Source organism: Panthera uncia, chromosome E3 (assembly GCF_023721935.1).
Source record: "Panthera uncia isolate 11264 chromosome E3, Puncia_PCG_1.0, whole genome shotgun sequence".
Taxonomy (NCBI): Eukaryota; Metazoa; Chordata; class Mammalia; order Carnivora; family Felidae; genus Panthera; species Panthera uncia.
Genome location: NC_064815.1, coordinates 17,633,807 through 17,658,763, shown reverse-complemented (window position 1 = coordinate 17,658,763; position 24,957 = coordinate 17,633,807). Strand labels below are relative to the sequence as shown.

Genomic DNA, 24,957 nt, shown 5'->3' with positions numbered 1-24,957 from the left:
TGAGGGTTGGATGTTTATTCATAACATTAACAGCCTATACAAGACATCTCCAGAGCAGGGCTTGTGGGTCTGAATGGACCCTTGCACCTGTCAGCAGCTCCATCTTCCAGGCCCCTGCCTGCTGCCTTCACAACCATGGGAGTTTGCTTGGGCAGACAGCACAGGTAGCATCATGGGGACAGGCTCAGTCACAGGGTGTTAGATGAAGCTCCTCTACCTGGAATGATCGGAAGTTGGCCCAGCCGCTAGTCTGTCCCTTCCCCTCCTGGGACATAATGCCTCCATGAAGTTAAGGCCACCAGGATGAAAGCAGGGTCAGAGTTTGGGAAGCATGAGGTGGGGTAAGTGGGCTTGGGAGAGAAACAGATTGGTGGGGGGAGGCTGATTAGGATAAAGACGGATGATCTTGGTTCAGCACCCCTGAGATGAGGGCAAGGTGACTGCAACAGCCAGAGTTTCCCAGAAGAGGACAGTGCTCCCGCCCCCCCCCCCTGCCTTACAGGGGGGTACCTCCTTCAGCCCTTAGCATAAGGGTCAGACCAAAGAGCCCAGTGAATCCACAGGAGGGAAGTCCCACCCAAGTGTGGAAAAGTCTCCGTGGGCCCAAGAGTTCAGGAGGTGGGGAAACTGGCCCACCCTTGGTCCTCATTTGTGGGTGTATAAGCAAGCAGGTAGTGAGCCTCCTCTTGAGTGGGAGGTCACAGCCTGGGGGATTTCACCCTTCGGACAGGGATGGGCCCAGGGAGACAGCTGGAGAAGGATTAAGGTCAGCTTCCAGGAAGCTCAGTTGAATGCTCTGGACCCTCAGGCCTCTCACAGCTGACCCTTCCTGCAGGGCAGATGCCCCTTAGGCTGTAGCCCTGTGTGGAAAAGGTATAACTGAGCTTGCCAGATCTCACTCCCACTAGCATGCACTGGGACCCCCAAACCAACTAGGTGGAGAGGGGCTGGGCCCCCAGGGTCCGGAATGGAGGGTAAGGGCCACTGAATGTGGGGCAGGGAGGGAGGGACTGGAGGCACAGCCCCCAGGGTCCATGGGTGTTCCAAAGTCCCCTGAGTTACGGGTTCAGCTGATGTAGACACGGTGGAAGTCGTGGGCACCAAAGGCTGCGTTGCACTTGGGGCACTTCCTCTGGCGGGCCTCATAGCGGCCCCGCACACACTCGAAGCAGAAAACGTGGAAGCACTTGGTAAGGACTGCATCCTTCTTGCGGGTGTTACAGCAGGGGCAGGTCAACCGCGCCTGGGCCAGGCAAAGGCATCAGCTCGGGACAGTCCTGATGGCCCCCAGACCCCAAGCTGACAGCAGGAGGTGGTCCAGGCTAAGCCCACCACACAGCAGACTGCATCTAACTCTCACCATAACCCTGAGAGATGGGGATGGGCACTCTCCGGATGAGGAAACTGAGGCTCAGAGGCCAAGGTCTCAAAACCAGAAAGTAGCAGAATCTGGATTCTAACCCAGGCAGTGGTGGCCAGTGGGCAACATGTTCTCCCCGCCCTGCTCAAAAGCCAATAACCCAAAGGCCCAGCCGGGACTCCCCTGCCTTGGGGCTTTATCTCTTGCCACTCTGGCCTTCTCTGGCAAAAGCCCAATCCTGGCTGAAGCTGACGATCTACCTTCTCTTCATCTGCACCTGCTGGGCATAGCAGTGCCACTAGAAATCTCCCATCTCCACCCTCAACTGGGCCCACCCCTGGTGCTGCCCAGAGATCCTGCTGGGTCCCTGGACTCACTCTTCTCTACCAAGAGTGAAACATCTACCGGCCACCAGGTCTCATGTCCAACTCCAGGAACTCCCTCAACTCAACATTCCCCGACATTCTCCCTCTGCCCCGCTTGAAAGCCCAGGCCAGCCCACACCCCAGCATCACCTCTTCCCTTAGCTGTCAAACCATCCCCATCAAAGTCCATCTTTTCTGGAGAAACCCTCCTCTGCCTCCCCATGGCCTCCCCCAGCTGCCCCTGCCCCTTCAAGGCCAAACTGCAGGCTTCTCTTCCTTTATCATTTAAGCTTTGAGATTCCTAAGGGAAAAGAATGACCCATCCCGTATCATATCACAGACCCTCCCTGGGTGACCACAGTTCTATTTGGCTTCCACCATTGCCTCTGCCTGCAGACAATCCTCCAACCTCATCATCCAGAAAGTCCTTCTGCTTCGAATGCCTTCCCAGCCAGCCTCCCAAAGGCACATTTTCAACATCCCTGAGATACAACACTGTCCACCAACACCTACTCCTTTGAGGTCTTCCTAATCCTACCACATGCCACTAGTTTCTCAAATCAGGAACCCAGGAGCTCTCAGGATCTCCCTCTCCCTCACTCCATGAATCAATCCATCCCTGAGTCCAAGCACTTCTGCCTCCTAAATATCTCCTCACCTCTTCTACTTGTCTCTAACACCCGAGGCTAGCTCCCTACCAGTTTTTGCCTCAATGACTGCAACTGCTTAAGAGATTTCTCTGCCTCTAGTCTTTACCCCCTCTAGCCCAAATCCAGCCATATAACTCTCTGGTTTAAACCCCCTTGATGTCTCCATACTACCTACAGGATAAGCCAAGCGTCTCAACCTGACTCACCACACCCTTCAGGATCGGACACTGTTCAAGACCCTCAGCTTTCCTGCTCATCACAAAACCTACGTTCTGTCTTCCAACTACAGTGTCCAGCAATCTGTGCTCCAGCACACCACTCTCAGTGAAGGACCTCTACCTTTCCCTTTGCTGGAACCCTCTCATCCTCATTACTCACAGTCAACCCTCATTCTTCAGGTTTCCCTTGGAGAACATTCCTTCCAGGAAACCTGCTAACCCCCAGAGCTGCCGTGGGGTTAGCCATCATATCGCTCATCACTCAGAATATTGGCTACTTCCTTCAACAGACGGTCAGTTTCCAGAAATCAGAGACTAGAGCTAGTTCCTAGCCCTCCCACACCTGGCCAGGCACTGTGCCTGGCATGAGCACATGTACATTCGTCAGCTGTTTGATTCTCCACAACTAGGGCCCTGCCCACCTTTTCTATCCAACCTGATTTCTGGGGTCCCCAGGCTATCCACTATAGCCCTCGCCAACTCCCCATCTAAGATTCCTGGGTTGTTGGGGCACAACTCAGCCCCACGGCCCCACCTTGTACTCCTTGATCTCCTCCTGGAGAATTTCATCGGCATCTGCGTAAACCTCCACCTTCCTCTGCTTCTCCAACTTGCGCCGCAGTCGGGAGATGTCCTCCTGGGGCAGGAGAAGGGCTAGGCTAAGTGCAAGGGTCCTCATCTCGAACCACCTGCCCCTAGGCCACATCAGTGACCCTGAACAACCCTGTCCCTACCCCATGCACACACCTGAGCCCTCTTGAGGTTGAAGCTCTCTTTCTCGCGAGCGGCCCGGCTCTCGGCCAGGCAAGGCTGGATCTCTCGCAGCCGCGTCTGTACGTGCTCCAGCTGCACCTTTAGGTCCTCGGCCAGCTGGGCTGCTTCCACAGCCTGGGGTAGGTGGAACAGGTTAAGGGTGGGCTCGCCTGAGCCTGGCGAGTCAGGCATGTGGAGCCATGGTCTACAGATGCCTATGTCCGACATTCCAGTGATTCCTGCTCTTGGGATCAAGTCCAGGATCTTCACTGGAGCTAGTTCTGCCTCCTGACCTCTCCACCTTCACCTCTATCTCTGCAGTTCCTGACACGCTCACTTCCTACCTGCATAACTCTCTCTCGTATCTCTGAACCTCCACAGGGCTCTTCTCTCTTCTCCCCTCAACACCCCCAACATACAGGTTTCTTTCCAGTGGCTCCCTCAGCCCTCAGCTTACATGTTGGTTCTGGAGACCGGCTCCCCCTATTTTTCTTTCACAGCACCTTAGTTTCCTTCACAAGGTTTATTGGAATCTGCAGTAACATATTTTACCTGTGGGATATCTGGCTATCTACCTCCTCAAGACTGAAGTTCCCATTCCCGGTAGGACCCTCTTATTCCAGGTTCTCTCTAGCACTCAGTGCCGGGGGTACATGGCAAGGGGATGAATTATACTGCTTTAATGAATGAATTAAATGTGGGGGGGGGGAAGCACAGTAGGGAAAACAAACTAAAACTAACATTGATCTTAAGCCTTTCCCATGACCTAGACATTCCAGAACTTCAATTCAACTATGTGACAGGAACCAGCATCCCTACTTTACATCTAGCCAACTTAGTGCTCAAGACGCAAGTTCTGGGGATGCCTGGGTGGCTCAGTCAGTTGAGTGTCAGACTCTTGATTTTGGCTCAGGTCACGATCCCAGGGTCATGGGATCGAACCCCACATAAGGCTCCATGCTCAGCATGAAGCCCGCTTAAGATTGTCTCTCTCCCTCTGCCCCTCTCCCCTGCTCACGTGCTCTCTCTTAAAAAAACAAAACAAAACAAAAAAAAAAAAAAACGTGTGTTCTGGAGCCAAGGAGATCCAGGCCCCAATTTCAGGTCCACTCTTTCTTGAGTAAGTCAGTTGCTCTGCCTGAGCTTATATTTCCTAAGTTATGAAAAACAGATAACAAATACCATCTTACGAATGTTATAAGACCAAAATGGAACCCAGCATAGACAGGCCTCAGCACAGGAACTAGAACACAGTAAGTATTGGAGACGTGAGCTGGGCCGGGAGAGGAGGTAGAGCAGGGCTTTAGCTGTGAGCCACCATCCCAGGTTGCTTTCTGCCCTCGGGCCTGGCCTCACCTTCCTTTTGTTGAGCTCCAGGGCCTGGCTGCGCAGCGTCAGCTCCTTCTCTACACCCCCGAGGCTGCCCTGCAAGGCCCGCTCTTTTTCCTCCAGCTTCTGCACAGTCAGCAGCTGGGCATCCACCTGAGGTCAGGGGTGGAGACTCAGTGCTGGGGAGCTGGTGCCTCTCCAGCTCCACCCTACAGCCCAGGGCTGCCATACCTGGGACTTGAGGCCAAGAACTTGCTCGCCCAGCTCATCCTTCTCCTCCCGCAGTAGCTTGTGAATCTGGTTGGCCTTGATCCGTTCTGACATCAACTTAAAGTTGGCATCATCCTTCTCCCGTAACTGCTGTAGCAGCCTCCCATTTTGTTCCTGCATGTCCTCAAAAGCCTGACCCGTCACATCCATCTCCGACAGCAAAGCCTCTTCTTCCTGCAGCAGGTGGACAGGGACAAGATGGAAAACGGAAGATGGACACGATGATCGTGGGGAAACCACAGGAAAAAAGGACTGACCACAGAGTGATCCCAGAGCATCTGCTAGGAGTACCCATCAAGGAGTTAAGGGTATCCCAATATTCAGAAGCAGGGGACCACAAGGGGGTCATACCTGCTTGGTAGCACCCAACTTGCGCTGCAGGTGTTCGATCTGTTCCTCGGCTTGCCGAATGCGCCGCAGGGCATCCTCATCAGCAATTTTCTTGCTCTCTCTTCGGTCCCTCTCCTCCAATTCCCGAATGCGGCCTCGTAGTTCATCGACCTACAGCCACCAGAAAGAGCTAGCTCTCCTCACTGCTTCCTGCTGACCTAGGGCCCTGCTCTAGTCAGAACCCCCCAGGGCAGCCTCTGTGTATGCCCCACAGGCCCTACCTGCCCTCACCTCAGCCTTGGCCTTGCGTTCGGCTGCCATGAGCTGCACCTTATCCCGCTGTTCCTTGGGTGCTGACTTGTACATGTCCAGCAGCAGCTTCATCTCCTTCTGGCTTTCCTGGGCCTTCCTGGAGAAGCACAGGAGGAAGGCTTGGTGACTGGGGCCAGAGGCCACTTTGGCAGGGGTGGAAAGGAGACAAAAACAGGGTCTCACTTGAGCTCTGCTCGGAGACCTTTAAGGAGTTCTGACTCCTTCCTCTTGGCCTCCTCCACCTTGGCCTTCTCCCGATCAGCTCTTGAGAGAGCTGAGGCTACAGATGGGGGTCCCAGGCCAGGCCCTTCCCGCTCCCGAAGCTCCCGTTTGGGCCTGGCCTCAGGTTCTCGGCTCCGGGAGGAGGGGCCCTGGGACCCAGGAGTTAAGGCCTGGGAATCTTCCTCAGAGGGGGCCAGCTCCTCTTTCTTTGCTGAGGAGGCAGCAGTGGTGGCACCAGGCACTGAAGCCACCTCCTTTCTGCTGTCAGGGGCACTGACAGGGCCTGGCCCACCCTCTTCTTTCCCTGGGGTTGGGGCACTGAGGCCAGAGTCCTCTGGGTGGCCCAGGTTCGGAATGGAGTGGGTTGAGCCACTGGCCTGGGCCCGGAGCTGCAAAGATAGAGAACAGGGCTGAGGTGAGACAGTGCTTACTGGGGTCTAGCCAAGGCTTTTCCGAGGCATCCCCTTCCTCACCTTGCCAATCTCAGCCTGCACTTCCCGCAGCTTCCGCTTGTATCGCTGGGCATCCCCCTTTAGCTGGTGGTTGTGGTTTTGGAGGCTGCTGATCAGGTGGCGCATCTCACGGTTGATGGGCCCTGGGGGAGGGTTGGAAAGTAAGGGGTTAGACTGGCCTCTGGGCTAAGAGCCCAACTCCTCAGTGGTGGGAGAAGGGGAGCCAAAGCCATCACTCCCATTGTGAAGGAGAGGGAAACTGAGGCCCTGTACGGAGTGTGACCTTATCAAAGTAATAACCTAGGCTTAGAAGAAAACTCTCGAACCTCCTGTTTATGTTATTTCTGTTAACGTAGACTTTTTTCGGTATTTCCAAATTTCCTTCAAAGGAGCACACGACTGTAACATTCATTGAAGTAAATTAGTCTGCTTCTTTCATATTTTTAAATAGATGTCATCTTCTGAGTTCCATTTCTCTGACCTCCCCATCCAAAACCACAATCTTCTAACACTTCATATCTTTCTCCCCTGCTTTATTTCTCTTGATATATTTGCCACTATCTAATATACACCTTCTATTTTTTACTTTGTTGTCTTCCCCCACTACGCTACTAGGCCACAATAGCAAAGATGCTTTGAATTTTGTTTACTACTATAATCCCAAAGCCTGGAAGAGAGCCAGATTTAATACATCCACAAATGAACGAATACCTCCAAGAGAAAGACACTGTAAGGCCAGATAACCACAGACAGGGCCAACAGCTCATCTTCTGGCTGTGCCTGCTCCATCAGCCACCTCAGCTGGTTGTGACCCTCACTGTGCCCTTGAGCCAGGTGCTATGATCCCTGTTTTGGCCAGGGACAGGAGGCTCTGCAAAAGGAAGGGGCTTAACCCCTTGCATCTGGATAAGCAGTAGCCCCCCACCAGGGACCGGCAATCCCAGATAAGGCCCCACCTCCACCCCGTCTTCACCACATACCCGCCTGCTCGTTGGCCGCCAGGTTCTGTTCAAACTCGATGCGCAGCATCTCGTACTCCTTGCGTACCTGGGCCAGCGTGTCCTCCAGCTGGATAACCTCTGTGCGCAGCTTCTTCTGTAGCCCCAGCTCATCGCTCTGTAGGTTGAGGTGTTAAGGACCCACACAACCCTTTAGCCTCTGGCAAACCCCTCTCTTCTTCCCCCCCACCTCAGGCCTCAGTGGCTTAGGAAGAATTTATTCCCAAGGGATCCCTGGTAGCACACAAGGCCTCCAAAGGCCCTGACCCTAAGTCTGTTCCAGGGCCATACCTCCATGTGCTCAATGTGTCTCAGGTGGGAATTCTTGGTAGCCAGCAGCAGCCCCCGGGCCTCATCAAGCTGGGTCTTCACTTGCAGAGACTCATTATAGAGCAGTGAGAACTGGGCCTGCAACATCCGGTACTCCCCCGTTTCCCGCACCACCTCCTCAGGAAGGCTCCGCAGGGCTACCTAGGAGCAAGGTGCCCAAAAGTGATCAGCAGGAGGATTCAGGGCCCAGCAACTACCTGGCAGGCTCAGGCCCTACCAGGCCTAAATACAGCCCACCTTGAGGCGCTCATTGGTCCGCACAGCCCCCTGAAGCTCGGCCTGTAGCTTCTCCAGCTCTGCCATCCGGCTGTTGGCCAATTCCTGGTTTTCTTCCAACTCTGCATTCAGCATCTCAAACTGTGGAGCGAGAGGGACTATGGCAGGTAGGGCCAGGCCAGAATGCATGCTTCCCTCCCATCCCCACCACACAGGGACAATGATGGATTCTGAAGCCCTAAGGACAGGCCAAACCCAAGCACTTTCCTAAGGGCTCCCAGGTAAGTGGGAGAAAATACTGCACGGTCAGTGCTGGCAACCAAGGCTGACAGGGAGTCAGGGAAGCCTTCCTGAAACACCTGAAGAAAAAGCTGAAATAAAGAGTTCACAGGAAACAGTGACCCTCACAGCACCACAAAATAGCGCAACGACCAAGAAGTCACAGAGCCCGCTCAGTGAGGCCCTTCTTCAGCTACCCAGCTAAGAACGCCAGTCAGCTCCAACATATTTCCATTGGTCTCTTTTCTATGCTTTTTCTTTGAGGCACTTATCGCCACCTTATGTACTACGTACTTATTTGCTCCCTCAACCAGAACCCAAACTCCAAAAAAACCTCTGGTTTCTGTCTATATTGTCCTCTGATATGCCTGCTTCCGAGCAGTCCCTACCATTTAGCATTCAACAGTATTTACTGAATATGTAAACGAATGAGACAAAGCAGCATGAGTACAGGCAAGGGCCTCAGAGACCATGTGGGTGGTCTGTCCTTAATTCTGAGGGAACGTTCATGGGTAAGGTAGATAAAAGGTTACAGGAGGGGCTGCCAAGAATGGCGGCTGCTCACCTTCTGCATGCTGAGTGTGATCTGGCCCCCCTGGAAACCCGAGGAGCTCCCAGACACATAGTAGCCAGAGTTGAGCTGTAGAGAGACAGATAGATGGGAGTGGAGGAGAGAAGCAAGGACTCCAAGTATTTAGCCCTGACTCCATCTGACCCAGCACCCTAGCCCCACCTGCTCCAAGGCCTCCGCCAGATGCTTATTGAGCTTCTGCTCACGCTTGCGCAGCTTCTCGATGTCCCACTGCAGGTCCTCCACCGTCGTCTCCATCTCTAGCACCTTGGTCTCTGCTGATGTCACTTTATCCTGGAGCTCAGAATACTAGACAATGATAGGGAAGATGCTTAGAGCAAGAGACTTGGCTCCCTGAGAACCTGGGTGCCCATCTAACCCAAATCCTGCCCCGGTTTTAATCCCACCTCCAATGAGATGCGGTGGTGCTTCTCCTGTAGCTGGGTGGCCAAGTCCTGCAGTCGCCGGTTCTCACGACCCAGCTCCCGGGTGCGCGCCCGAGCCACCTCACTGGGGGGCTCGCTGTCCCCTGGGAAGGCAGGGCTCGGGTAAGAGCGAAGTCCAAGGCAATGGGGCAAAGTACTAACTCATTCTGTGAGTGCCCATGTGATCCACCAGCTGTCTTGCCAATCTCTCATGACAAAGCCAGGAGTCTTTATCCCCACTGTACAAAGGAGGAAACCAGCTCAGAGAAGAGAGCCATTTACCAAGAACGCCCAGGCTAGAATGACAGGACTAGGGCTGGGAGAAGCCTGTCAACCTGCAAAGCCCAGGCACTTGCTACTATGCCTTGCGGATCAACAACTGCCACCAAAATTTGCGCAAAGTGTTCCAAAGAGGTCTCCAGCTAGAAGGCAGGGGCCCCATAAGCATCGACAACTCCTCCCACCCATCTCTCTAGAGTTCAACCCCAGGAATCAGAGCCAGGGCCCCATCTACAACCCACCCCTTTCCCTGAGAACGTGGCTGATTTATTCCTTGGAGAATTATGGCTGCCTCTGGGCTTGGGGCATTGAGGGGATACAATCAAGATGCAAATGGGGGTAGACACCTGTGTGATGGGGAAGGAAGAACCAACCTCGGCTATATACTCGCTGACAGAGTTCCTCCACCCGGCGTTGTAGGCGGTCTGAGGCCTCTACGACCCGGGACACAGCTGCCTTGGAGAACTCCATCCGGCCCTGCAGCTGGAGCTCCACCTCCTCACTGCTGCTAGCGCCCAGTGCTACCACAAAAGCCAAGGCTGGCTCGCTGAGAGGGGGCCGCGGCTGCACCGGCAGAGGCTCTGCGAGGGATGGACAGACCTTTGTGAGGATAACAGCAGCAATTACCACCACTCCGTACGATGTTCCAGCCTGAGCCCTTCACTCTACGGCTCACTGAATCAACATACGCGATGCCTGTAATACACTGGTATCCCCATCCTCAAAGTGATACAACTTTATTTCAGAGAGATAACTTACTCAAGGCCACAGAGCTCCCAAATCACTCTTCAGGGAAGCCTTCTCCATCTAAATTAGAACCACACACATGTGTGCATACACTGATTCCCTCTCAAGGGCCCCTGTACTTTTTACTCATGGCTTAAAATCACTTCCTCCCCGAGGGCAGGGCCAACGTTTCTTCCTGTCTTTGTTTCTTCTGAGGCTGTACTCAATGTTAATTGATCCAGTTAATTGAACCAGTTAATTGAACCAGTACTCAATGTTAATAGTTTTCAACTAAATGAGTGTGAAACATGACACGCACTATGAACCAAGTCACTCAGATTCCAAAGCCCGGGGCCTGGGGTCTTATCCACTGCACTTTTGCCACCCAAACATGAAATCAGGTGTGTGTGTGTGTGTGTGTGTGTGTGCGCGCGCGCGCATGAGTGAGAAGACCGGCGGGAAATTTGAGAGACTAATGTAAAAGTCCCCTCCATTCCAGGACCTTTCTTAGCTTAACTGAGCTCCCCAGATCCTAGGGCTCCGGTCCTACCCCTCAGCTCTGATGTCCCTGGCTCTGTGACAGGGGTCTCATCACGTGTCAGTCCCTCCTGGGTCCCAGGGGCCTCTGTCCCTGAAGACAGCTCCCCCTGGCTCTCATGGTGTCGGAGAAGGGCTTCCACGGTTTCATCCAGCTGAAGGGAGAAAGCACCAAAAATGTTACAAATCCCTCAGGTGCTTCCCAGCATGATACCCCTTTTCCCAGCAGAGGAGTCTGAGGATTGGCAGCAGGATCAAGGCCAGGTCTTGGAAAGCAGAGGGGCGTCCACCTGGGCCCAGTAGCGATTGACAATGAGAAGTGTGGCATCGTCTGTGGCCTGCCGCTTCTCCAGCTTCTCAATTCGTTCTCGGAGTTCATCTTCACAAGCCTGTCGCTGTTCCAACCGCTCTGCTAGTTTCTTGTTCTTGAACTGCAGAACCTTCAGGTCCATCTCCTCCTACCAAGGAAAACAAAGGGACCAAGGAGAGGGTCAAGCAGGGCCCAAGAAACCAATCACAGAGAGAAAGAAAGGAGAGCAACTGGAATGGAGAAGAGAAAATCCCCAGACTAACCGCTAACAGGATTTAAAGAGGCTCAGACACCCACAGAGAAAGCATCTTGGTTGTGAGTTCTGCTACTACCTGTTTCTAACTCTCAAGTCTTTGACAAGTCATATGCCCCCTGGGAACATGTTTCCCTTATCTGTAAAAGGAAGGCAAAAATCGTGTCCTCCGTTTCCTTCAACAGTGTGTTCTGTAAAGTGAACCGTGCCAAGCTTGGGCAACTGGGAGTAAAATTCTGGACGATTTGGACGCAAAACAGAGATGGGAGTCTGGCAAGTTGTGAGGACTGAGGCAGGAGCCACGAACCGTGGAAGAGATGCCCCCAAGACGAATGGGCTCTATGAGCGTGGTTGTGGTCTTCTCTTCACGGCTCAGCTTCTTCTCTGGGGGCCCTGAGCCCCCGTCGCCGGCGGCGCGTTTGTTGCCGGGTCCAGACATGGCCGCGGAGACGAGGAGCGGCGCAGGGTCTCCCGAGGGACGTCGGGCAGGCGTAGGTGGCACTTCTGTCACCTGCAGAAGACAGAGAGCATAGATGTGGAGGCTGCCAGCGCTCCGCAGCCCCAAGCACCCCAGCACACACCTGCTGGATCTCGCCCCCGCCAGCCCCGGGCCCCTCACCTGCAGCAGGATCAGCCTAGCGCCATCTTGGACTTCACCGGACGTCACCGGCCTCTTCAGCCCAGAGCGCAAGCGCCGCAGGCAATGCCGGATGTGGCGAAACTTCATTTCCTGTTTCTATTGGTCGCGCTTTGTCCCACCTCTAGGGTCCCGTTTGGTTTCTTTCTGAACACCTCCTCTTTCTCTCGGTGATTGGCCAGTAAACAGTTCCCGTGGCAACTGACACCGCACTTACATTCCCTAGTCCTAAAGGCATCGCCTGCCTCAGGTCAGCCACTTTGAAGGGAGGGCGCGGGGGCGGTGCTTGAAACTTATTGCGCATGCGCATTCTCTTCTTACTCATTGGCGAGCGCCCTACACTTCCTCCCTCCCTCCACGAGCTCCCTTAGCAACGGTCGCCGTTGAAACGGAGGGAGACGCCCCCTGCGGATTGGCTGCACCCGGTCTTTCTACGGCGCCGATTGGCTGAGGCGTCGCTAGAGGGCCAGGCCTTGGCAGTCGCTGCCCGAGAACCGGCGTTCCCAGGACCTGGGCGGGACAGAGCCAGTGGTGACCCACGGCAAAGAGGAGCGACGAGATGATCCGTCAGAAGTCCAGCCAATTCCTAGGACTGAAGATGCAGTCGGAGCTTGAACAGCCCTCCGAACTGCAGCGGGAACCCGAGAGGGAACTCACTTCAGTGGATGAGTCCGTCATGCGGATAGCAACAGGTGTGCGGCCTGAGTCCGGCACCGCGGCCTCGGTAGATGCGGATGAAGATCCTGCAGCCAACTTGTTCCCGGTGAGGGCGGGACAGAGTGGTCCGCTCATGAATGTTTGTAAAAGGGCTCCCCGGCAGGGCGCCACCCGCCGTTATGTTTATTAAAGTTCAAGACGTTTCCTGAGTGCCTTGGTGAAGAGGCGGGGGTGTGTAACTCCGACTGTTAAATGCTCATGAATGGTACTTAGGGCCTATCAAAGCCTGGCCTGCCGGCGTTGCTCGTACATAATCTTTAAGATGAGAAGGCAAGTTAGCGGGTTCTTAGGCCAGCTGGAGATCCGCAACAGGTCAGGGACTGGGGCCAGGGACAAGCTCTGCCTGCCCAATCCGCTTTCTCTCCGCAGCCGCCACTGCCCCGGCCCCGGATCTGCATGTGGTGAGTGTGAAGAGCCTTGGGGAAAAGTTACACTTTACATTTACATTATTCTTCCCCAAAAGTTCTGTCAAACAGCTAGAGCATTACCCATTTTACAGATGAGGAAACTGCAATTACCCAAGATGACTAGGTCTCCAGCTTTCCTGCCTCCCCAGTCCAACGAGGGAGGATGGGAAGAAGGGAGCCAAAGACTAAGGATGTAAATGGAATATCAACTGCTGTGGAGCACTGTATAAATGGGGACACTGAAGCCACATGAGGAGTGGCAGAGACAAGAGCTTAAATTTCCTAATCCTTGGCTTTATAAACGAAGAGGACCAAAGGAGTTCATTTAAGCCATATTCCTTATTTGAAGGTGGAGAAAGTTGGATCCAGAGAGAGTAGTGGAAGGGCTAATCCTCAAACTCAGGTCTCCTGATTCCCAGTTCAATGCTGTAGCCATCATAGCCCTGCCAGGAGACTAATGCACAATGGCCACCAACCTTTTCACCTCTTTTCTTACAACAGGAAATACCTGGACATCCATTCCATGCACAGGCTGGAGAAGACCACCAACACTGAGGAGATGAGGGAGTATGGGGGGATGAGGGAAGGGCAGAGAAGCTGTCTCCTGGGGAGATTGAGAGGGCTGGGCTGGGAGGGCGGGAAGAATGCCCAACTCCAGAGCATGTGGTGCATCGGTGTGGGGAGGCTCGCTCATTCCTTCCTCTCTCCTAAGGGTGCTAGCTGAGCTGTTGGGGCTAGGCTCTCCTGAGCAGAGCCTGCGGGATGCCATCATCCTGGACCTTTTCTCCCATGCACTCATCTTCTGCCGCCAGCAGGGCTTCTCACTGGAACAGACATCAACAGCTTGTGCTCTGCTCCAAGATCTTCACAAGGCCTGTGTGGGTGAGAGGGTCAGGCTACCTAAGGGTTTGAGCCCAGGGGACAGAGGAGACTGGGATGGCAAAAGTGACCAAGGGAAGCAGTAGTTCCCTTGGAATCTTTGTTCTGTCATTACACGCAATATGACCACACACAAGTTGTTTCAGCTTTGAAACCATTTCTTCATATACAGCACCAACTTCATGAGACTGTTCTGAGAAATATTGTGTGTAATAGATGTAAATATACACACAGTGCTCAATAAAACAGCTCCTCCTCCACCCCCCCCCCACTTTATTCTTAGAACTGTGTTTTTCTGCACAATGTTTAACAAGAGGTGAAATTACATATTTCTCGTTTGATTGTATGTCACTTACAGACGGGACCTTGTTTGTTTTGTTCAGTGCCCTAGAACAGTGCACAGGGTACTCGGTATTTGTTGAGTGAATTACTGAAATAAGCCAGGACTTAAACCTAGATTTGCTCACTTCTAAAGTGCAATAAGTAGCTGGTGAGTGAGTGAAATGAATGAATGATTATCAGGGAGGGGACTCACTGTCACATCTTGCTTTCCCCCCTCAGCAACCCCCTTGGGCAACGTGGAGGAATGTTACCGCTACTTCACCAGTGTTCTTTTTTGCCATGGACTCAGGGTCAGTTCCTCTGGAATGGAATCTTCAGTCTCCCCCCAGATAAAGTCTAGCCCAGTCTCCTGCCCTCTCTCACACTCGTCACCCTCATCTTTCTCTGAAGGCTGCAAGGGGCTCTCCCTGCTCCTGGACTGCCAGGCACTTGGAGAAAAGGTCAGGGTTCCTGGGGGTGGTCAGTCCCCTAACTCCCAATCATCCCCACAGCGGCCTCCCTTCAGTATCAACCTCTTTAGGGAGGAACAGCTGCTTGCCCTGGCAGATTATGTGGTCAACACCTACTTCCGCCACTTCAAGCTCTACAAATATGTCTTCACACCCCAGGTACAGAGGCCACCTCTCATCTCCCCCTTTCACTCAGTGCAGATGCCCTCCTCTCAGCCTCCCTCCTCCTCCCTCTTCCCAGGTGAGGCTGGACCTATCTTTGACTTACATAGGGCTACAGCCGCCTGAGCTCTGGCCAGAGGATGAGACAGGTGAGGAAGAGGGCTGGGGCTGGGGCTGGGGCTGGGGCTGGGGCTGGAGCTGAAGCTGAAGCCTCTTCCTGCTTCTGGCCTGCAGAGAAAGAAGGCGAGGAGGTGGGAGAGCAGGCAGTCACCCCACAGGAGGAGGAGCTGGAAACAGTGGTCCAGCCAGAGCAAGAGCCAAGTGAGGAGCTGGAAGGGTTAGGTTCCCCTGTGACTTGGAGCAAGTATAAAATGAAGGGGTTAGACCACATCAGGACTTCAGGTCTGTTTTAGGCACAGTGTCCTTTCTCCAAATGATTCCTTATGCAGAAATTCAAGATGACAAACCAGGTAATAAAAGTGCGGGGGGGGGGGGGGCGGAAGAGGAGCTCCAGAAAAGGATAATTATAAAACCAAACAGTAACAACCAGCACACATTTAGCAGTAACAGGGTGCCAGGCAGGCCCTGTGTTAAGCATCTTACATTTAACCCTCCCTCAGTCCTAGGCACTAGGTGCTAGCACTATCTACATTGTACACAGGAGGAAACAGAGATATGCAAAGATTAAATCACCTGTGTAAGGCCACTTATCTGCTCATCAGCAATCCAGAGAGTCCAGCATGACCAGTCCACCCTCCTCTCTCCACAGAAGGGCTAGTTGACCTTTCCTGAACTGAAGCCTTTCCTGATTGCTACCTGTGTAGCCCCAGGCGCACCTTGGAGGTTGTGTTTGCCCAGCTAGGGGCAATCCCTCAGCCCCATGGCATCTCTGCTGACCTGCCCCTTCTTCCTTGCCTCTGCAGGCCAGGTCTCCATCCTGCGAGCCTACATCAAGACCCAGATGAGCAAGGAGCTGGGGCAGCTCCAACAGCTGATAGAGGAGCGGCTCAAAGCCAGCGAGGAAAGGCTCAACAGCAAGTTGACCATCCTAGAGCGGCCCTTCCAGCTACCTCCTGGCAAAGGCAAGAACAAGACCAAGTGACCCCCAGCATTTTCCCCAATAAAGGCCTGGGGCAGAGCAGCCCCATCCCCGCCCCCCCACCCCTCCTGAGCATCTTCTGGGCTTCCCCGCTGAAGCCAGACAGCAGACATAGGGCACTGGCTCTCTCGGGCGTGCAGCAGATTTTATTGCAGGTGCAGCACAGGCAGCATTGACAAGGCTAGGCATGGTGTTGCGAGCAGCAGCGCCCTTCCACCTTAGCTCTGATCCCAAAGCCCTGGCTGGTGGGGACAGGTGTACAGGGCTGGTCTTTATGGTCATATATCAGTGGCGGCATGGCCAGGCAGGGGGGCCTGAGGCCAGAGCCCGTAAGGGCTGGAATGATAAAAATCCTCCTCCGGGAGAGTCCTGCTTTCTGGGGTTCCCCTGGGCTGAGGTGCTAGCCCAGTGCCAGCATGGTGTCATCCTCGGTGATCGCAGCGGAGTCCCCCTCTTCTTCAGGGCCCATGACGGGAAAAGGCCCAGGGGGCTGGTGCTGGAAGAGGGCTGCTCGGTTTTGTTGCTCACCCTTCTTCACCCAGTGCCCATAGAGCCGGAAGGCACAGTTGTCGATGAGGCGCCGCACTGGCCGCAGCGCGTAAGGGTCCCTCAACAGTGCACTCTTGGTCAGCGGCCGGACACGCTGGGTGCTTAGGGCCACTCGTCCAGCAGCCAGCACTGTCCACACTGCCACCTGGGAAGAAGAGGCAATGTGAGCTCCAGTGGGGCATCCACCATAGGAGAAAGATCATGGGACAGAGGAACAGGCCCAGACGCTGACACTCTCAGGCTTACCCGGAACCGCTGGCGGGGGGTGAGGTTCCAGGGTTGGCTGCCTTCACAGCGCTCAAAGAAGGGATGCTGTAGGGCTTGCTCAGCTGTCAGGCGCTCCTCAGGATCTACCTGTAGCAGCTTTGAGATCTAGGGGAAACCCCAGAGCATGAGAGGCAGCTCTTGGGCCTCCTTCCTCACCCTCTCATGGCCCCAGCTCACCAGGTCTTTGACGGTGTCCGAACGGTCATCCCACTCAGGTGAACTAAACTGGTACTGGCCCTCCATGATCATGCGTAACATCAGGATCTGGCGTCGGTGCCAGAATGGTGGCGAGCCAGCCAGGAGTGTAAACAAAATCACCCCACAGGCCCAGCTGGGAAAGAGACCAGAGTCAGACAGGGCTAGGCAAATGTGTTGAAGGACAAGACACAAAGGAGAAAGGAAGTGGGGGGAGACCATAAACTCACAGGTCGACCTCCTTGCCATAGCCGGGGTGGGTTTCATCCATGGAGCATTTAAGGATCTCCGGTGCTAGGTACCCTGGGGTCCCACACAACTCTGGGGAGAGAGAGCTGAGATTGATGGATGCCACCAGACCCCTAACTCAAGGGCCTGTTCAAGGGCCCCTAACTCCAGACCTCTGCTGGAGCCTCAACGCTGCCAGGACCATAAGCGTTCCCATTCTGCTCCTGCCTGCCCTCCACTGAGGGCAGTACTAGACCCTAACCTTGCTGCACAACACAAATACCCACCGAGGTTCCTGGTGGCCTTCCTGGGGAAAACCTCATTTTTGGATGGACTTCAAAGTCTTCCCCAAGCATATCATTTGCCACCTGCAACCCAACCTACCCACTCCTTACACAACTTTGTGCCACGTTTTTACATGTATAACATAAATGGAAAGCAAAACTTCAATCTTTTCTACGTTCCTTTCTGCCCAAATGGACTCCTCCTCCTATAAACTCTATTCTGTGTGGCAGAATCACCACTCAAACCAAGGAGAACGAGTGGGAATATAGGATTTCTTAAGGCTCATACTGAGTAAGTCCCTTGTTTAAAAGCCTTCCTTGGCTCCCCGTTGTGGTCTCGGGCTCAAGTCTAGACTCCTAAAGCACAGCCCGCCATGACTTGATCCTATTATTGATCCTATTATTTTTAGCTGCTTCTATCACTTCAGGTACCAATTCTTTCATCCCAGCAACTGCCAAACTGTGTTCCATGGCATACTTCCAGGAAATCTTAGGCCTACCTCATTTGAAAATGACTCTCCACCCACCCCCACCCCAGATCAGGAAGCCCACTGTGAGATACATACAATGCTTTGCACCTAGAGGATACTTGGCAAATGCTCACTGTCTTCTCCTCTTTGCTTGGTTACCTGGGTACTCAATTATCAGACCCAGCTAACCAGCCTCAGGTCTGGGTCTCCTTCCCTCCCAAGCCTTTTAGGGCACCAGGACCCCTCACCTCGAAGCTTCTCGCCAGGTTCCAAGTGGCAGGAGAACCCAAAATCTGAAAGTCGGATCTGCATATTGTCATCTAGGAGAATATTCTCAGGCTTCAGGTCTCGGTGCACAATGTTGTTGGCATGGAGAAAGCTCACTGCTTCCAGCAGAGACCTCATGATGGACCTGAGGGAGGTGCAGTCTCCTCCTCTGCTTCTCCCTGCCCGGCCCCACCCCGCCCCCTGCTCACCCCACCGGCCTCAGGCTCAGCCATTACCTGGTTTCCTTTTCTGAGAGGGCCACCTTCTCTGTGAGATAGTCAAACAGCTCTCCCTTCCGCATCCTAAGGGATAGGAGGGATTGGGAGGTAGGTGTACCTTACAAGCGGCTGAGAAAATAAGCCAGTGGCTCATAGAAAATACCACGGAAGAGGCCAGTAAAGAGATTCCTCTTAGACAAACAAAGGGTCTTGAGACAGAGTGCTCCAAGAGTGAACTGGATGCCCGGGGCAGCTTGGCCCAGGGGATTGGTAGTTGAAATATATGCACTGTGCCATGAGAGGGTTATTTTAGCAAGAATAAGTACCTTCTTGCAACAATTATTTTATAGGAGGTCCTTATTATGTGAGAGTAAACTCGAAGAAGACCTTTTAAAGTGAATCTAGACCATGACCAAAATTTTACAGTTAACAGTAGTAAAAAGTTGAATAGGACTTTATTTTGAATTTTGCTTATTTTATATTGTCTTTAAAAATTGAGGTTATTAACTGCAACTCTGCATCAGTCCTTGAAATCCGGAGTTGACTGGGGGCATATCAGTGTTTTGCAACATTGTGTGATGAGGTAACAGACACTTCCTACCTCCCCCGGCCAACTTTTGCAGAGGGTCATTTCTGTATGAAGACTTTGTGAATTTTTTCCAAGGGTCTCTCTTAAATATTTGCTATTTAAACCATTCTCTTTTGAGGTACCTTTGCGCTGCTTTACATTATATTTTCTAACATCTCACACTCAGATTCAGACTACCCAGAAAACGAAATGATGGGCAGAGACAAACACCATGTAAGGTGGTAGGGTGTTAAAACAGCGAGAGACAGATGAGCAAGAACCTGCTGATAAGTGGTCAGCTCTTAAAACAGCCTTTTCTTCCCTGCTAACCTTTCGACCATGGGGGACTGGGACAGTGGCCCCTTGGGTCATGAAGACCCTTTTAAATTGGCTGGTCACTAACATTCTGGAAGAACCTGCCCAATCAGGGCACCCAGGGAGAGGGGCCAAAGCCAGGAGTACAGGAAGGTGTGAGCAAGGTAGTCTTAGCCCACTGCGCTGTCAGGCTGGGGCCACGCGTGCAGGGGAGGAGGAGGCTTCTCAGATCAGGGCAGGGAGATACTCACAGATCAAACACCAGGAACATGAAGCTAGAAGACTCGTAGGAATCGATGAGAGTGACTGGGAAAGAGGCAGAAAGGTAGAAATACGGAGATGGAAAGGAGCGGATGCATGTTATAGGGGCTTTCCACCCCAAGGTGGCAGTGGGCTGTTACTGGGAAGGAAGGAGAACCAAAAGGAGGCAGTAGGGACCCAAAGGCTGGCCACACTTTGAGGTGGAGCAGAGCCATGACGAAGGGAGCAGAGGCATGGAGGCAGTGTGGGGGGAACGGGGCTATGGGCAGGGCCAGCAGGAGGTGGCTGTCAGCTAACAGGAGCAGGGAAGGCAGCCTCACTGATGTGGGGGTGGCCGGCGACCTGGCGAAGGATGTGCGTCTCTCGCCGCGTGGCTTCTCGCACCTCCTCTAGCTGTTCGGGGCTCAGTCGCTCAGCTGTCACCTCCATGATCTTCACCGCAAACTCATGGCCAGTAGCTCGATGAACACAACGGCGCACCACGGAGCTCACTCCTCTGCCAGAGTGAGACAGCACAAGAGTCAGGCCTCCTGCTCTGTCATTTTCACGCAGAGTGGTGCCTCGGCATCCTCTTACCCACTGCACCAGATTCCGAAGATCCATCTGGGCGACAAGGCTGCCTCCCGAGGAGCTTGTTCTGATCTACAGTAGCTTCACAGTAGCCTCAGCAAGCAACCTGGATACCCAGCAAGGTGCAACACAAATCTCACAGAGAAGGCAGGTGGAGGTCCTGGGTTTGAACCCAGTTTCTGCCACTCCCTCCGTGAGTAAGTCTAGGCAAGTCTTTTCCACACTGAGCTCCAGAGCCTGCCTCTTGCTTGCCCTGGAACCCCACAAGGAGAAAGTGGGAAGAAATGACCTAAACCTCACTCCAAATTTTACTCACACTTCCCTGATTACCCCACCCAAATCCCAAAGTTCTCCTAAAATACGTCAAGTGCAAGGGGCTCCAAATAAATATTGGACCATTGACTGGAAGACCAAAGTTGTGAATTAGGAGACCTTGGTGTAGGCCCCAAATTTGCCACTAATTAACCTCCATGTAACCTAATGACCTAAGGTCTCTGGGCTTCCACTTTGCCGGCTCTGAAACGTGGCCAAAAACATCTTGAAGAGATGTTGAAAAACATTAAGGAGATAGAAGCAGAAAAGCCCATTTGGCATGGTGAAGAGAAAGTCCCAGACAGGTATTTCATTGCTGGGAATCTGTCACCAATTCCATATGACCCTACAAGTACCTCAGGCTAAGTGCAAATCTCTCCAAGATCGGCCCTCACACCACATTTCCTACGTTGGTTCCCTGGCTGCCCTCCACATAACTTTACTGCCGTGCTCTCAAGGCTTCCTTGCCCTTACGTAACTCCCTTTGCTTAGAATGCCTGTCAACCACATCTCTAGTTCCATCGAGAGATATAAACTATTGACCCTCTGGCCAAGTGCGCTGTTTGGTCAGCGTATTCTTGTTCTTTTCAAAACGAATTCCCATCTTAAGTGGGACAAGACCCGTCCAGCTGCCGCAGTGCTCCCCACACCTACTGCCTTACTCTTGGCCACTTCACAGTTTCACTTTCCTGATCTCCACTAAATGGCAATGCCATTCAACCAGACTCCCAAGCTAGAAATCTTGGTACAGTTCTTGGCTTCTTCCTCTCCTTCACAATCCACCACATGCAACCAGTCCACTCCATTCTGTGTTTTTTTCAATTCTGTTTCCTACTTCTCCACCCCCATAGCTGTTAACAGCCTCCCCACTGATCTCCCTGCTGCCAGTCTCAGCCACTGCAACCCATCCACCACACTGCTTCCAGAATGAGCTGCTTATGACAGTCCTGTCATAAGAATCATGTCATTCATTGCTGAAAAGTTTTCCAGCTTAAATTCCCTAACAGTTCCCTCATTCCTTAGTGGGACCCCCTAGAACAACTGTGCTCTTTTGAAATGAGACCTAAGAATTCCAACCTTATAGTGCACTTAAAATTGTTTTCTCTCCATACTGCATCCCTATTACCTGCAAGATAGAAGTCAAATCCCAGTTCCTTCACCCATCACTCAGAAATGGTCTCAGTTTCTGTTCAGCCTCATCTTTGGCTATTACTCTGCTATTCAATATTTATTTCAGTGACTTACAACTTATCAATTTCTAGAATGCATCAAGCTCTTTTAAAGCTTCATGCCTTTATACATGAATAGACTGGTACTCTGGGAAAAGTCATTCAGTAAAAGTATGCAGGTAATTTACTATGCAGGGAAAAGACAGTGGAGACCAGGGAGGATGCTACTACTGTAATGCCAGAATGAGATGACAGGGGCCCTACCCTCTGACCTGCTTTCTCCAAAATGGGTCTTTCTGTACTCTGTGGCAGTGGAAACACTGTCCTTCCCTAAGGGTTCTTCCCAGCCTCGGTGAATCCTCCCTTATCTAGTCCTGAAACCCTATGTCAGCTTAGGACTTGGATTTCAGCTCACTTCTCTTCCAGACACTTTCTCCCCCCTGATGACCTCCAACCAGTCCCAGGGGACTTAAATACCAACTGTGCAATTGGCTCCTGCTGCAGTGTCTCAAACCTTGAGTCCTCTCCAGAATTCCTGATCCCAAAGGCCTTTGTGACATCTCCATGTGATATATTTTAAAAGAGTCTGAACAAATCTAATAGCCACACCCCTGTCTGCTTTCCTGGCCTGGGCGGCATGGGTCACAGCAGACCATGCCAACCTTCCAGAGGCACATTCTTTTTGTGCTTTTATTTCTAACTCACAGGTGCTATCTTATATCTTAGTCTCCCTTACTGACTCCTCCTTCTGTAACCCCTTAATGGTGACAGGCCTCAGGGCCTAAGCCTAGGCCCCCTTTCGTTTCTATTTTCTCACCAACTACTATCTATATGCTAACGCCTCTGATTTATTGCTCTAGCCCAGCTCTCTCTCCAATTCCAGACACATGTACCCACTTGACAGCTCCAGGTAGATATCTCAAAACTTAATATTTCCAAAATGGAATTCCTGACTTGCTTGCCCCTGCCAGAAATCTGATCTTTCTCACACTTCTTCATTTCAGTAAACAGTACTCAGGCGCTCAAATCCAAACCTGAGACGTTACTCTTGTTTCTTTTCGTTTCCCTCATGGTCCATAACCAGTCTTTCAGGAAACTATCAAGTCTCTCTTCAAATCATCACCTAAATCTATCCACTTCTCCCCATCTCTACCACCGCTCCTCTATTCTAAACATCACCATCTCTAGCCTGAATCCATCAGTAGCTTCCTAACTGATCTCTACACATCTACTCTTGTCCTTTTCCCATCCATTCTCTACACAAGAGCCAGAATAACCTTTTTTAAATGTAATAACACATTTGTGTTGAGCACTTACCATATGCCAGGAAGTGTTCTAAGAGTATCATACTAAGGGGCATGTGAGTGGCTCAGTCAGTTGAGTGTCCGACTTTGGCTCAGGTCATCATCTCACAGTTCATGAGTTCGAGTCCTGTATCAGGCTTGCTGCTGTCAGCACAGATCCTTTGTCCCCCTCTCTTTCTTCCCCTCCCCTGTTCGCACACTCTCTCTCAAAAATAAATAAAACATTAAAAAAAAGCGTATCAGGGCACCTGGGTGGCCCAGTCGGTTGAGCATCCGACGATGGCTCAGGTCATGATCTCACGGTTAGTGGGTTTGAGCCCCGCGTCGGGCTCTGTGCTAACAGCTTGCTCAGAGCCTGGCGCCTGCTTCGGATTCTGTGTCTCCCGCTCTCTCTGCCCCTCCCCCACTCACTCTGTCTCTCAAAAATAAATGTAAAGAAAAAATTTTTTTTTTAAAGTGTATCATATTCTTTCCATCCTCACAGCAACCTACAAGGTAGGGTCTATTTTTATAGCTGAGGCATGGAAAGTTTAAGTTCCTACCCCCAAATCAAAAATATGTAAATCAGATCATGTTACTGCCCTGTTTGAAACCACCAATTTCACTAGAATAAAATCTAAATGTCTTATCATGGCATAAATCCCTACATAATCTAATGTCTATTTACCTCTCCAACTTAATTTCCTCCACCTTGTGCCACTCTTACTACATTCTAGCCACCATGATCTTCTATCTATTGCTTGAACAGGCGCTTTCTAGCCTGAGCCTTTGCATGTGCTGTTCCCTCTGCCCCAAATATATCCTATCTCAACTCACAAGCTGTTCATTCTCATCCTTCAAGTCTCAGTCCCATTAATTACTCTCATTCCATCATCCCAGCATATGATGACCTTTATCTTGTTTTTGTGTTTATCCTCCATCTCTACCACTAGCATATACTCCAGGCAAACAGAAAACCTGTGGGTCTTGTATTCCTAGTGCCTCACACAGTGCACCCAGCACACTATACATGCTTAGGAAATCTTTGATGAGTAAGTGTATCTGCACTGTCTCTACAAGTGAGGCCTTCCTTCTATTCTCTGCATGCTGAACTCCTATTCATCCTTCAAGACCCAAATATCCCCCTTTGGGGGGAAGCTGTGGTTTTATCAGCCCCATCACACTATTTACACAGCCTGATACTACTTGAACGTTTTTTGTGTCTCTTTCAGTCACTTCATTTGGAGGACAAACAACTCTTCTACCCTCCCTGTGCTTAGCTTCATGTCTGGCCGACAGTAAGTTACTTCAACTATGCTTGCTGAACACATAAATGTGTGAATTTGGAAAAAATGGAGGTTGGCTCAGAAAGAGTTTAGTCACCAAATGTTGCTCCACTAACCACTGTTCCTTCCCATTTAGAACTATCCAGCCCTCAGGTGGAATCGTGTATTCTGGCTAGGACCTCATCTCTCTGGAACTCTGTCTCTCTGGCTGAATGAAGCCTCACCTGCCAATGATGTCCTTAGGGTCGTACTTCTGGTAAAACTCCTTGGCCGCTGCCCAGTCGGGCAGCTCATCCTCCGGCCCCACGTCCAGCGTCATTCTGAAGGTGGTGGGGGCCTGTGTGGAGGAAACGGAGGGCAGGGAGGGCAGTGAGGCCCACAGGCTCTGGGAGGACACACATCGCGGCTCGCGGAGGCGCAGCCCTTGCGGCTGGGGCGCCAGGATCCTGGGGGATAGGGACGGGGTGGGGGAAGGATCAGGACTGGGGAGACCCTGCGAAAGGGCCTAGGGGGCGGGAAGGGTGGCAGGGCAGGGAGGGGGACGGGGGAGGGGAAGGGAAAAGGTGCTAAGGAAGAAAGGAAGGGGCACACGGGCAGGTGGCTGTTGCTGCGCAGGCGCACTTGGGCGGGCACTGGGAGGGGTCGTGGGGTCTCGCGCAGTCTCACCGGCGGGTGAGGAGAGAGAAGCCAGGGTCGACGCGAAGCCTCTCTGTCCCGGGTTCGCCTCCAGTTCCTTACCTTACTCCCAGGGCGGCGCCGGCAACGACCTCAGGCCCCGCCCCCATCCTGTCGGCGAGTGGTCAGCGCCGCCTGAAGACTGAGCTTCAAAGTCCCTTCC

The 24,957-nt window shown here is 52.5% G+C and overlaps 3 protein-coding genes across 12 annotated transcripts; 1 reads left to right on the top strand and 2 right to left on the bottom strand.

Moving 5' to 3' along the window:
• RNF40 (ring finger protein 40) lies at positions 1 to 12,189 on the bottom strand. Its single transcript, XM_049638653.1, has 20 exons — positions 11,805 to 12,189; positions 11,493 to 11,696; positions 10,913 to 11,080; positions 10,636 to 10,777; positions 9,734 to 9,940; positions 9,063 to 9,184; positions 8,818 to 8,964; positions 8,650 to 8,724; positions 7,827 to 7,946; positions 7,551 to 7,730; positions 7,242 to 7,377; positions 6,283 to 6,404; positions 5,771 to 6,198; positions 5,567 to 5,684; positions 5,297 to 5,446; positions 4,907 to 5,119; positions 4,703 to 4,828; positions 3,341 to 3,481; positions 3,129 to 3,230; positions 1 to 1,243 (listed from the first exon to the last, which is right to left on the bottom strand). The coding sequence occupies exons 1-20, from the start codon at positions 11,910 to 11,912 to the stop codon at positions 1,067 to 1,069; spliced, it is 3,186 nt and encodes a 1,061-aa protein (XP_049494610.1). The 5' UTR covers positions 11,913 to 12,189; the 3' UTR covers positions 1 to 1,066.
• A 70-nt stretch (positions 12,190 to 12,259) lies between these two features.
• Positions 12,260 to 15,939, top strand: CFAP119 (cilia and flagella associated protein 119). 9 transcript variants are annotated; one of them, XM_049638660.1, is made up of 10 exons: positions 12,281 to 12,585; positions 12,909 to 12,940; positions 13,448 to 13,513; positions 13,659 to 13,828; positions 14,387 to 14,457; positions 14,558 to 14,607; positions 14,688 to 14,775; positions 14,858 to 14,927; positions 15,013 to 15,099; positions 15,702 to 15,939. In XM_049638660.1, the coding sequence occupies exons 1-10, from the start codon at positions 12,382 to 12,384 to the stop codon at positions 15,878 to 15,880; spliced, it is 1,017 nt and encodes a 338-aa protein (XP_049494617.1). In that variant the 5' UTR covers positions 12,281 to 12,381; the 3' UTR covers positions 15,881 to 15,939. The 9 variants fall into 9 exon arrangements, 8 of the variants coding, with proteins under 8 accessions (XP_049494620.1, XP_049494616.1, XP_049494617.1 ...); XM_049638661.1 differs by lacking the exon at positions 14,558 to 14,607 and having other exon boundaries at positions 14,659 to 14,775; XR_007459555.1 differs by having other exon boundaries at positions 12,269 to 12,585; positions 14,387 to 14,775; positions 15,013 to 15,248; positions 15,702 to 15,787.
• Positions 15,940 to 16,003: 64 nt separating this feature from the next.
• Positions 16,004 to 24,957, bottom strand: PHKG2 (phosphorylase kinase catalytic subunit gamma 2). Of its 2 annotated transcripts, none has more exons than XM_049638655.1 (10): positions 24,858 to 24,957; positions 24,344 to 24,456; positions 19,820 to 19,995; positions 19,490 to 19,544; positions 18,374 to 18,439; positions 18,119 to 18,282; positions 17,119 to 17,209; positions 16,871 to 17,024; positions 16,673 to 16,798; positions 16,004 to 16,571 (listed from the first exon to the last, which is right to left on the bottom strand). In XM_049638655.1, exons 2-10 carry the CDS (start codon positions 24,436 to 24,438, stop codon positions 16,278 to 16,280), a joined length of 1,221 nt encoding a protein of 406 aa, XP_049494612.1. In that variant the 5' UTR covers positions 24,439 to 24,456; positions 24,858 to 24,957; the 3' UTR covers positions 16,004 to 16,277. The 2 variants fall into 2 exon arrangements, with proteins under 2 accessions (XP_049494612.1, XP_049494613.1); XM_049638656.1 differs by having other exon boundaries at positions 24,786 to 24,867.

Bases quoted from the DNA above. Each gene is read 5' to 3' on its own strand.
- RNF40 (XM_049638653.1), bottom strand. From the start codon at position 11,912: ATGAAGTTTCGCCACATCCGGCATTGCCTGCGGCGCTTGCGCTCTGGG. The intron at 6,199-6,282 runs GTGAGGAAGGGG...CTATCTTTGCAG, and splicing joins TGCAGGCTGAGATTGGCAAG to CTCCGGGCCCAGGCCAGTGG. The intron at 5,447-5,566 runs GTGAGGGCAGGT...TGGTGGCTGTAG, and splicing joins AACGCAAGGCCAAGGCTGAG to GTCGATGAACTACGAGGCCG.
- CFAP119 (XM_049638657.1), top strand. From the start codon at position 12,382: ATGATCCGTCAGAAGTCCAGCCAATTCCTAGGACTGAAGATGCAGTCG. The intron at 12,941-13,447 runs GTGAGTGTGAAG...TTCTTACAACAG, and splicing joins CGGCCCCGGATCTGCATGTG to GAAATACCTGGACATCCATT. The intron at 13,514-13,658 runs GTATGGGGGGAT...CTCTCTCCTAAG, and splicing joins AACACTGAGGAGATGAGGGA to GGTGCTAGCTGAGCTGTTGG.
- PHKG2 (XM_049638655.1), bottom strand. From the start codon at position 24,438: ATGACGCTGGACGTGGGGCCGGAGGATGAGCTGCCCGACTGGGCAGCG. The intron at 19,545-19,819 runs GTGAGGCTGCCT...CCTCTTTCCCAG, and splicing joins CGCCGGCCACCCCCACATCA to TCACTCTCATCGATTCCTAC. The intron at 18,283-18,373 runs GTAATGGCTGAG...CACCTCCCTCAG, and splicing joins CTCTCAGAAAAGGAAACCAG to GTCCATCATGAGGTCTCTGC.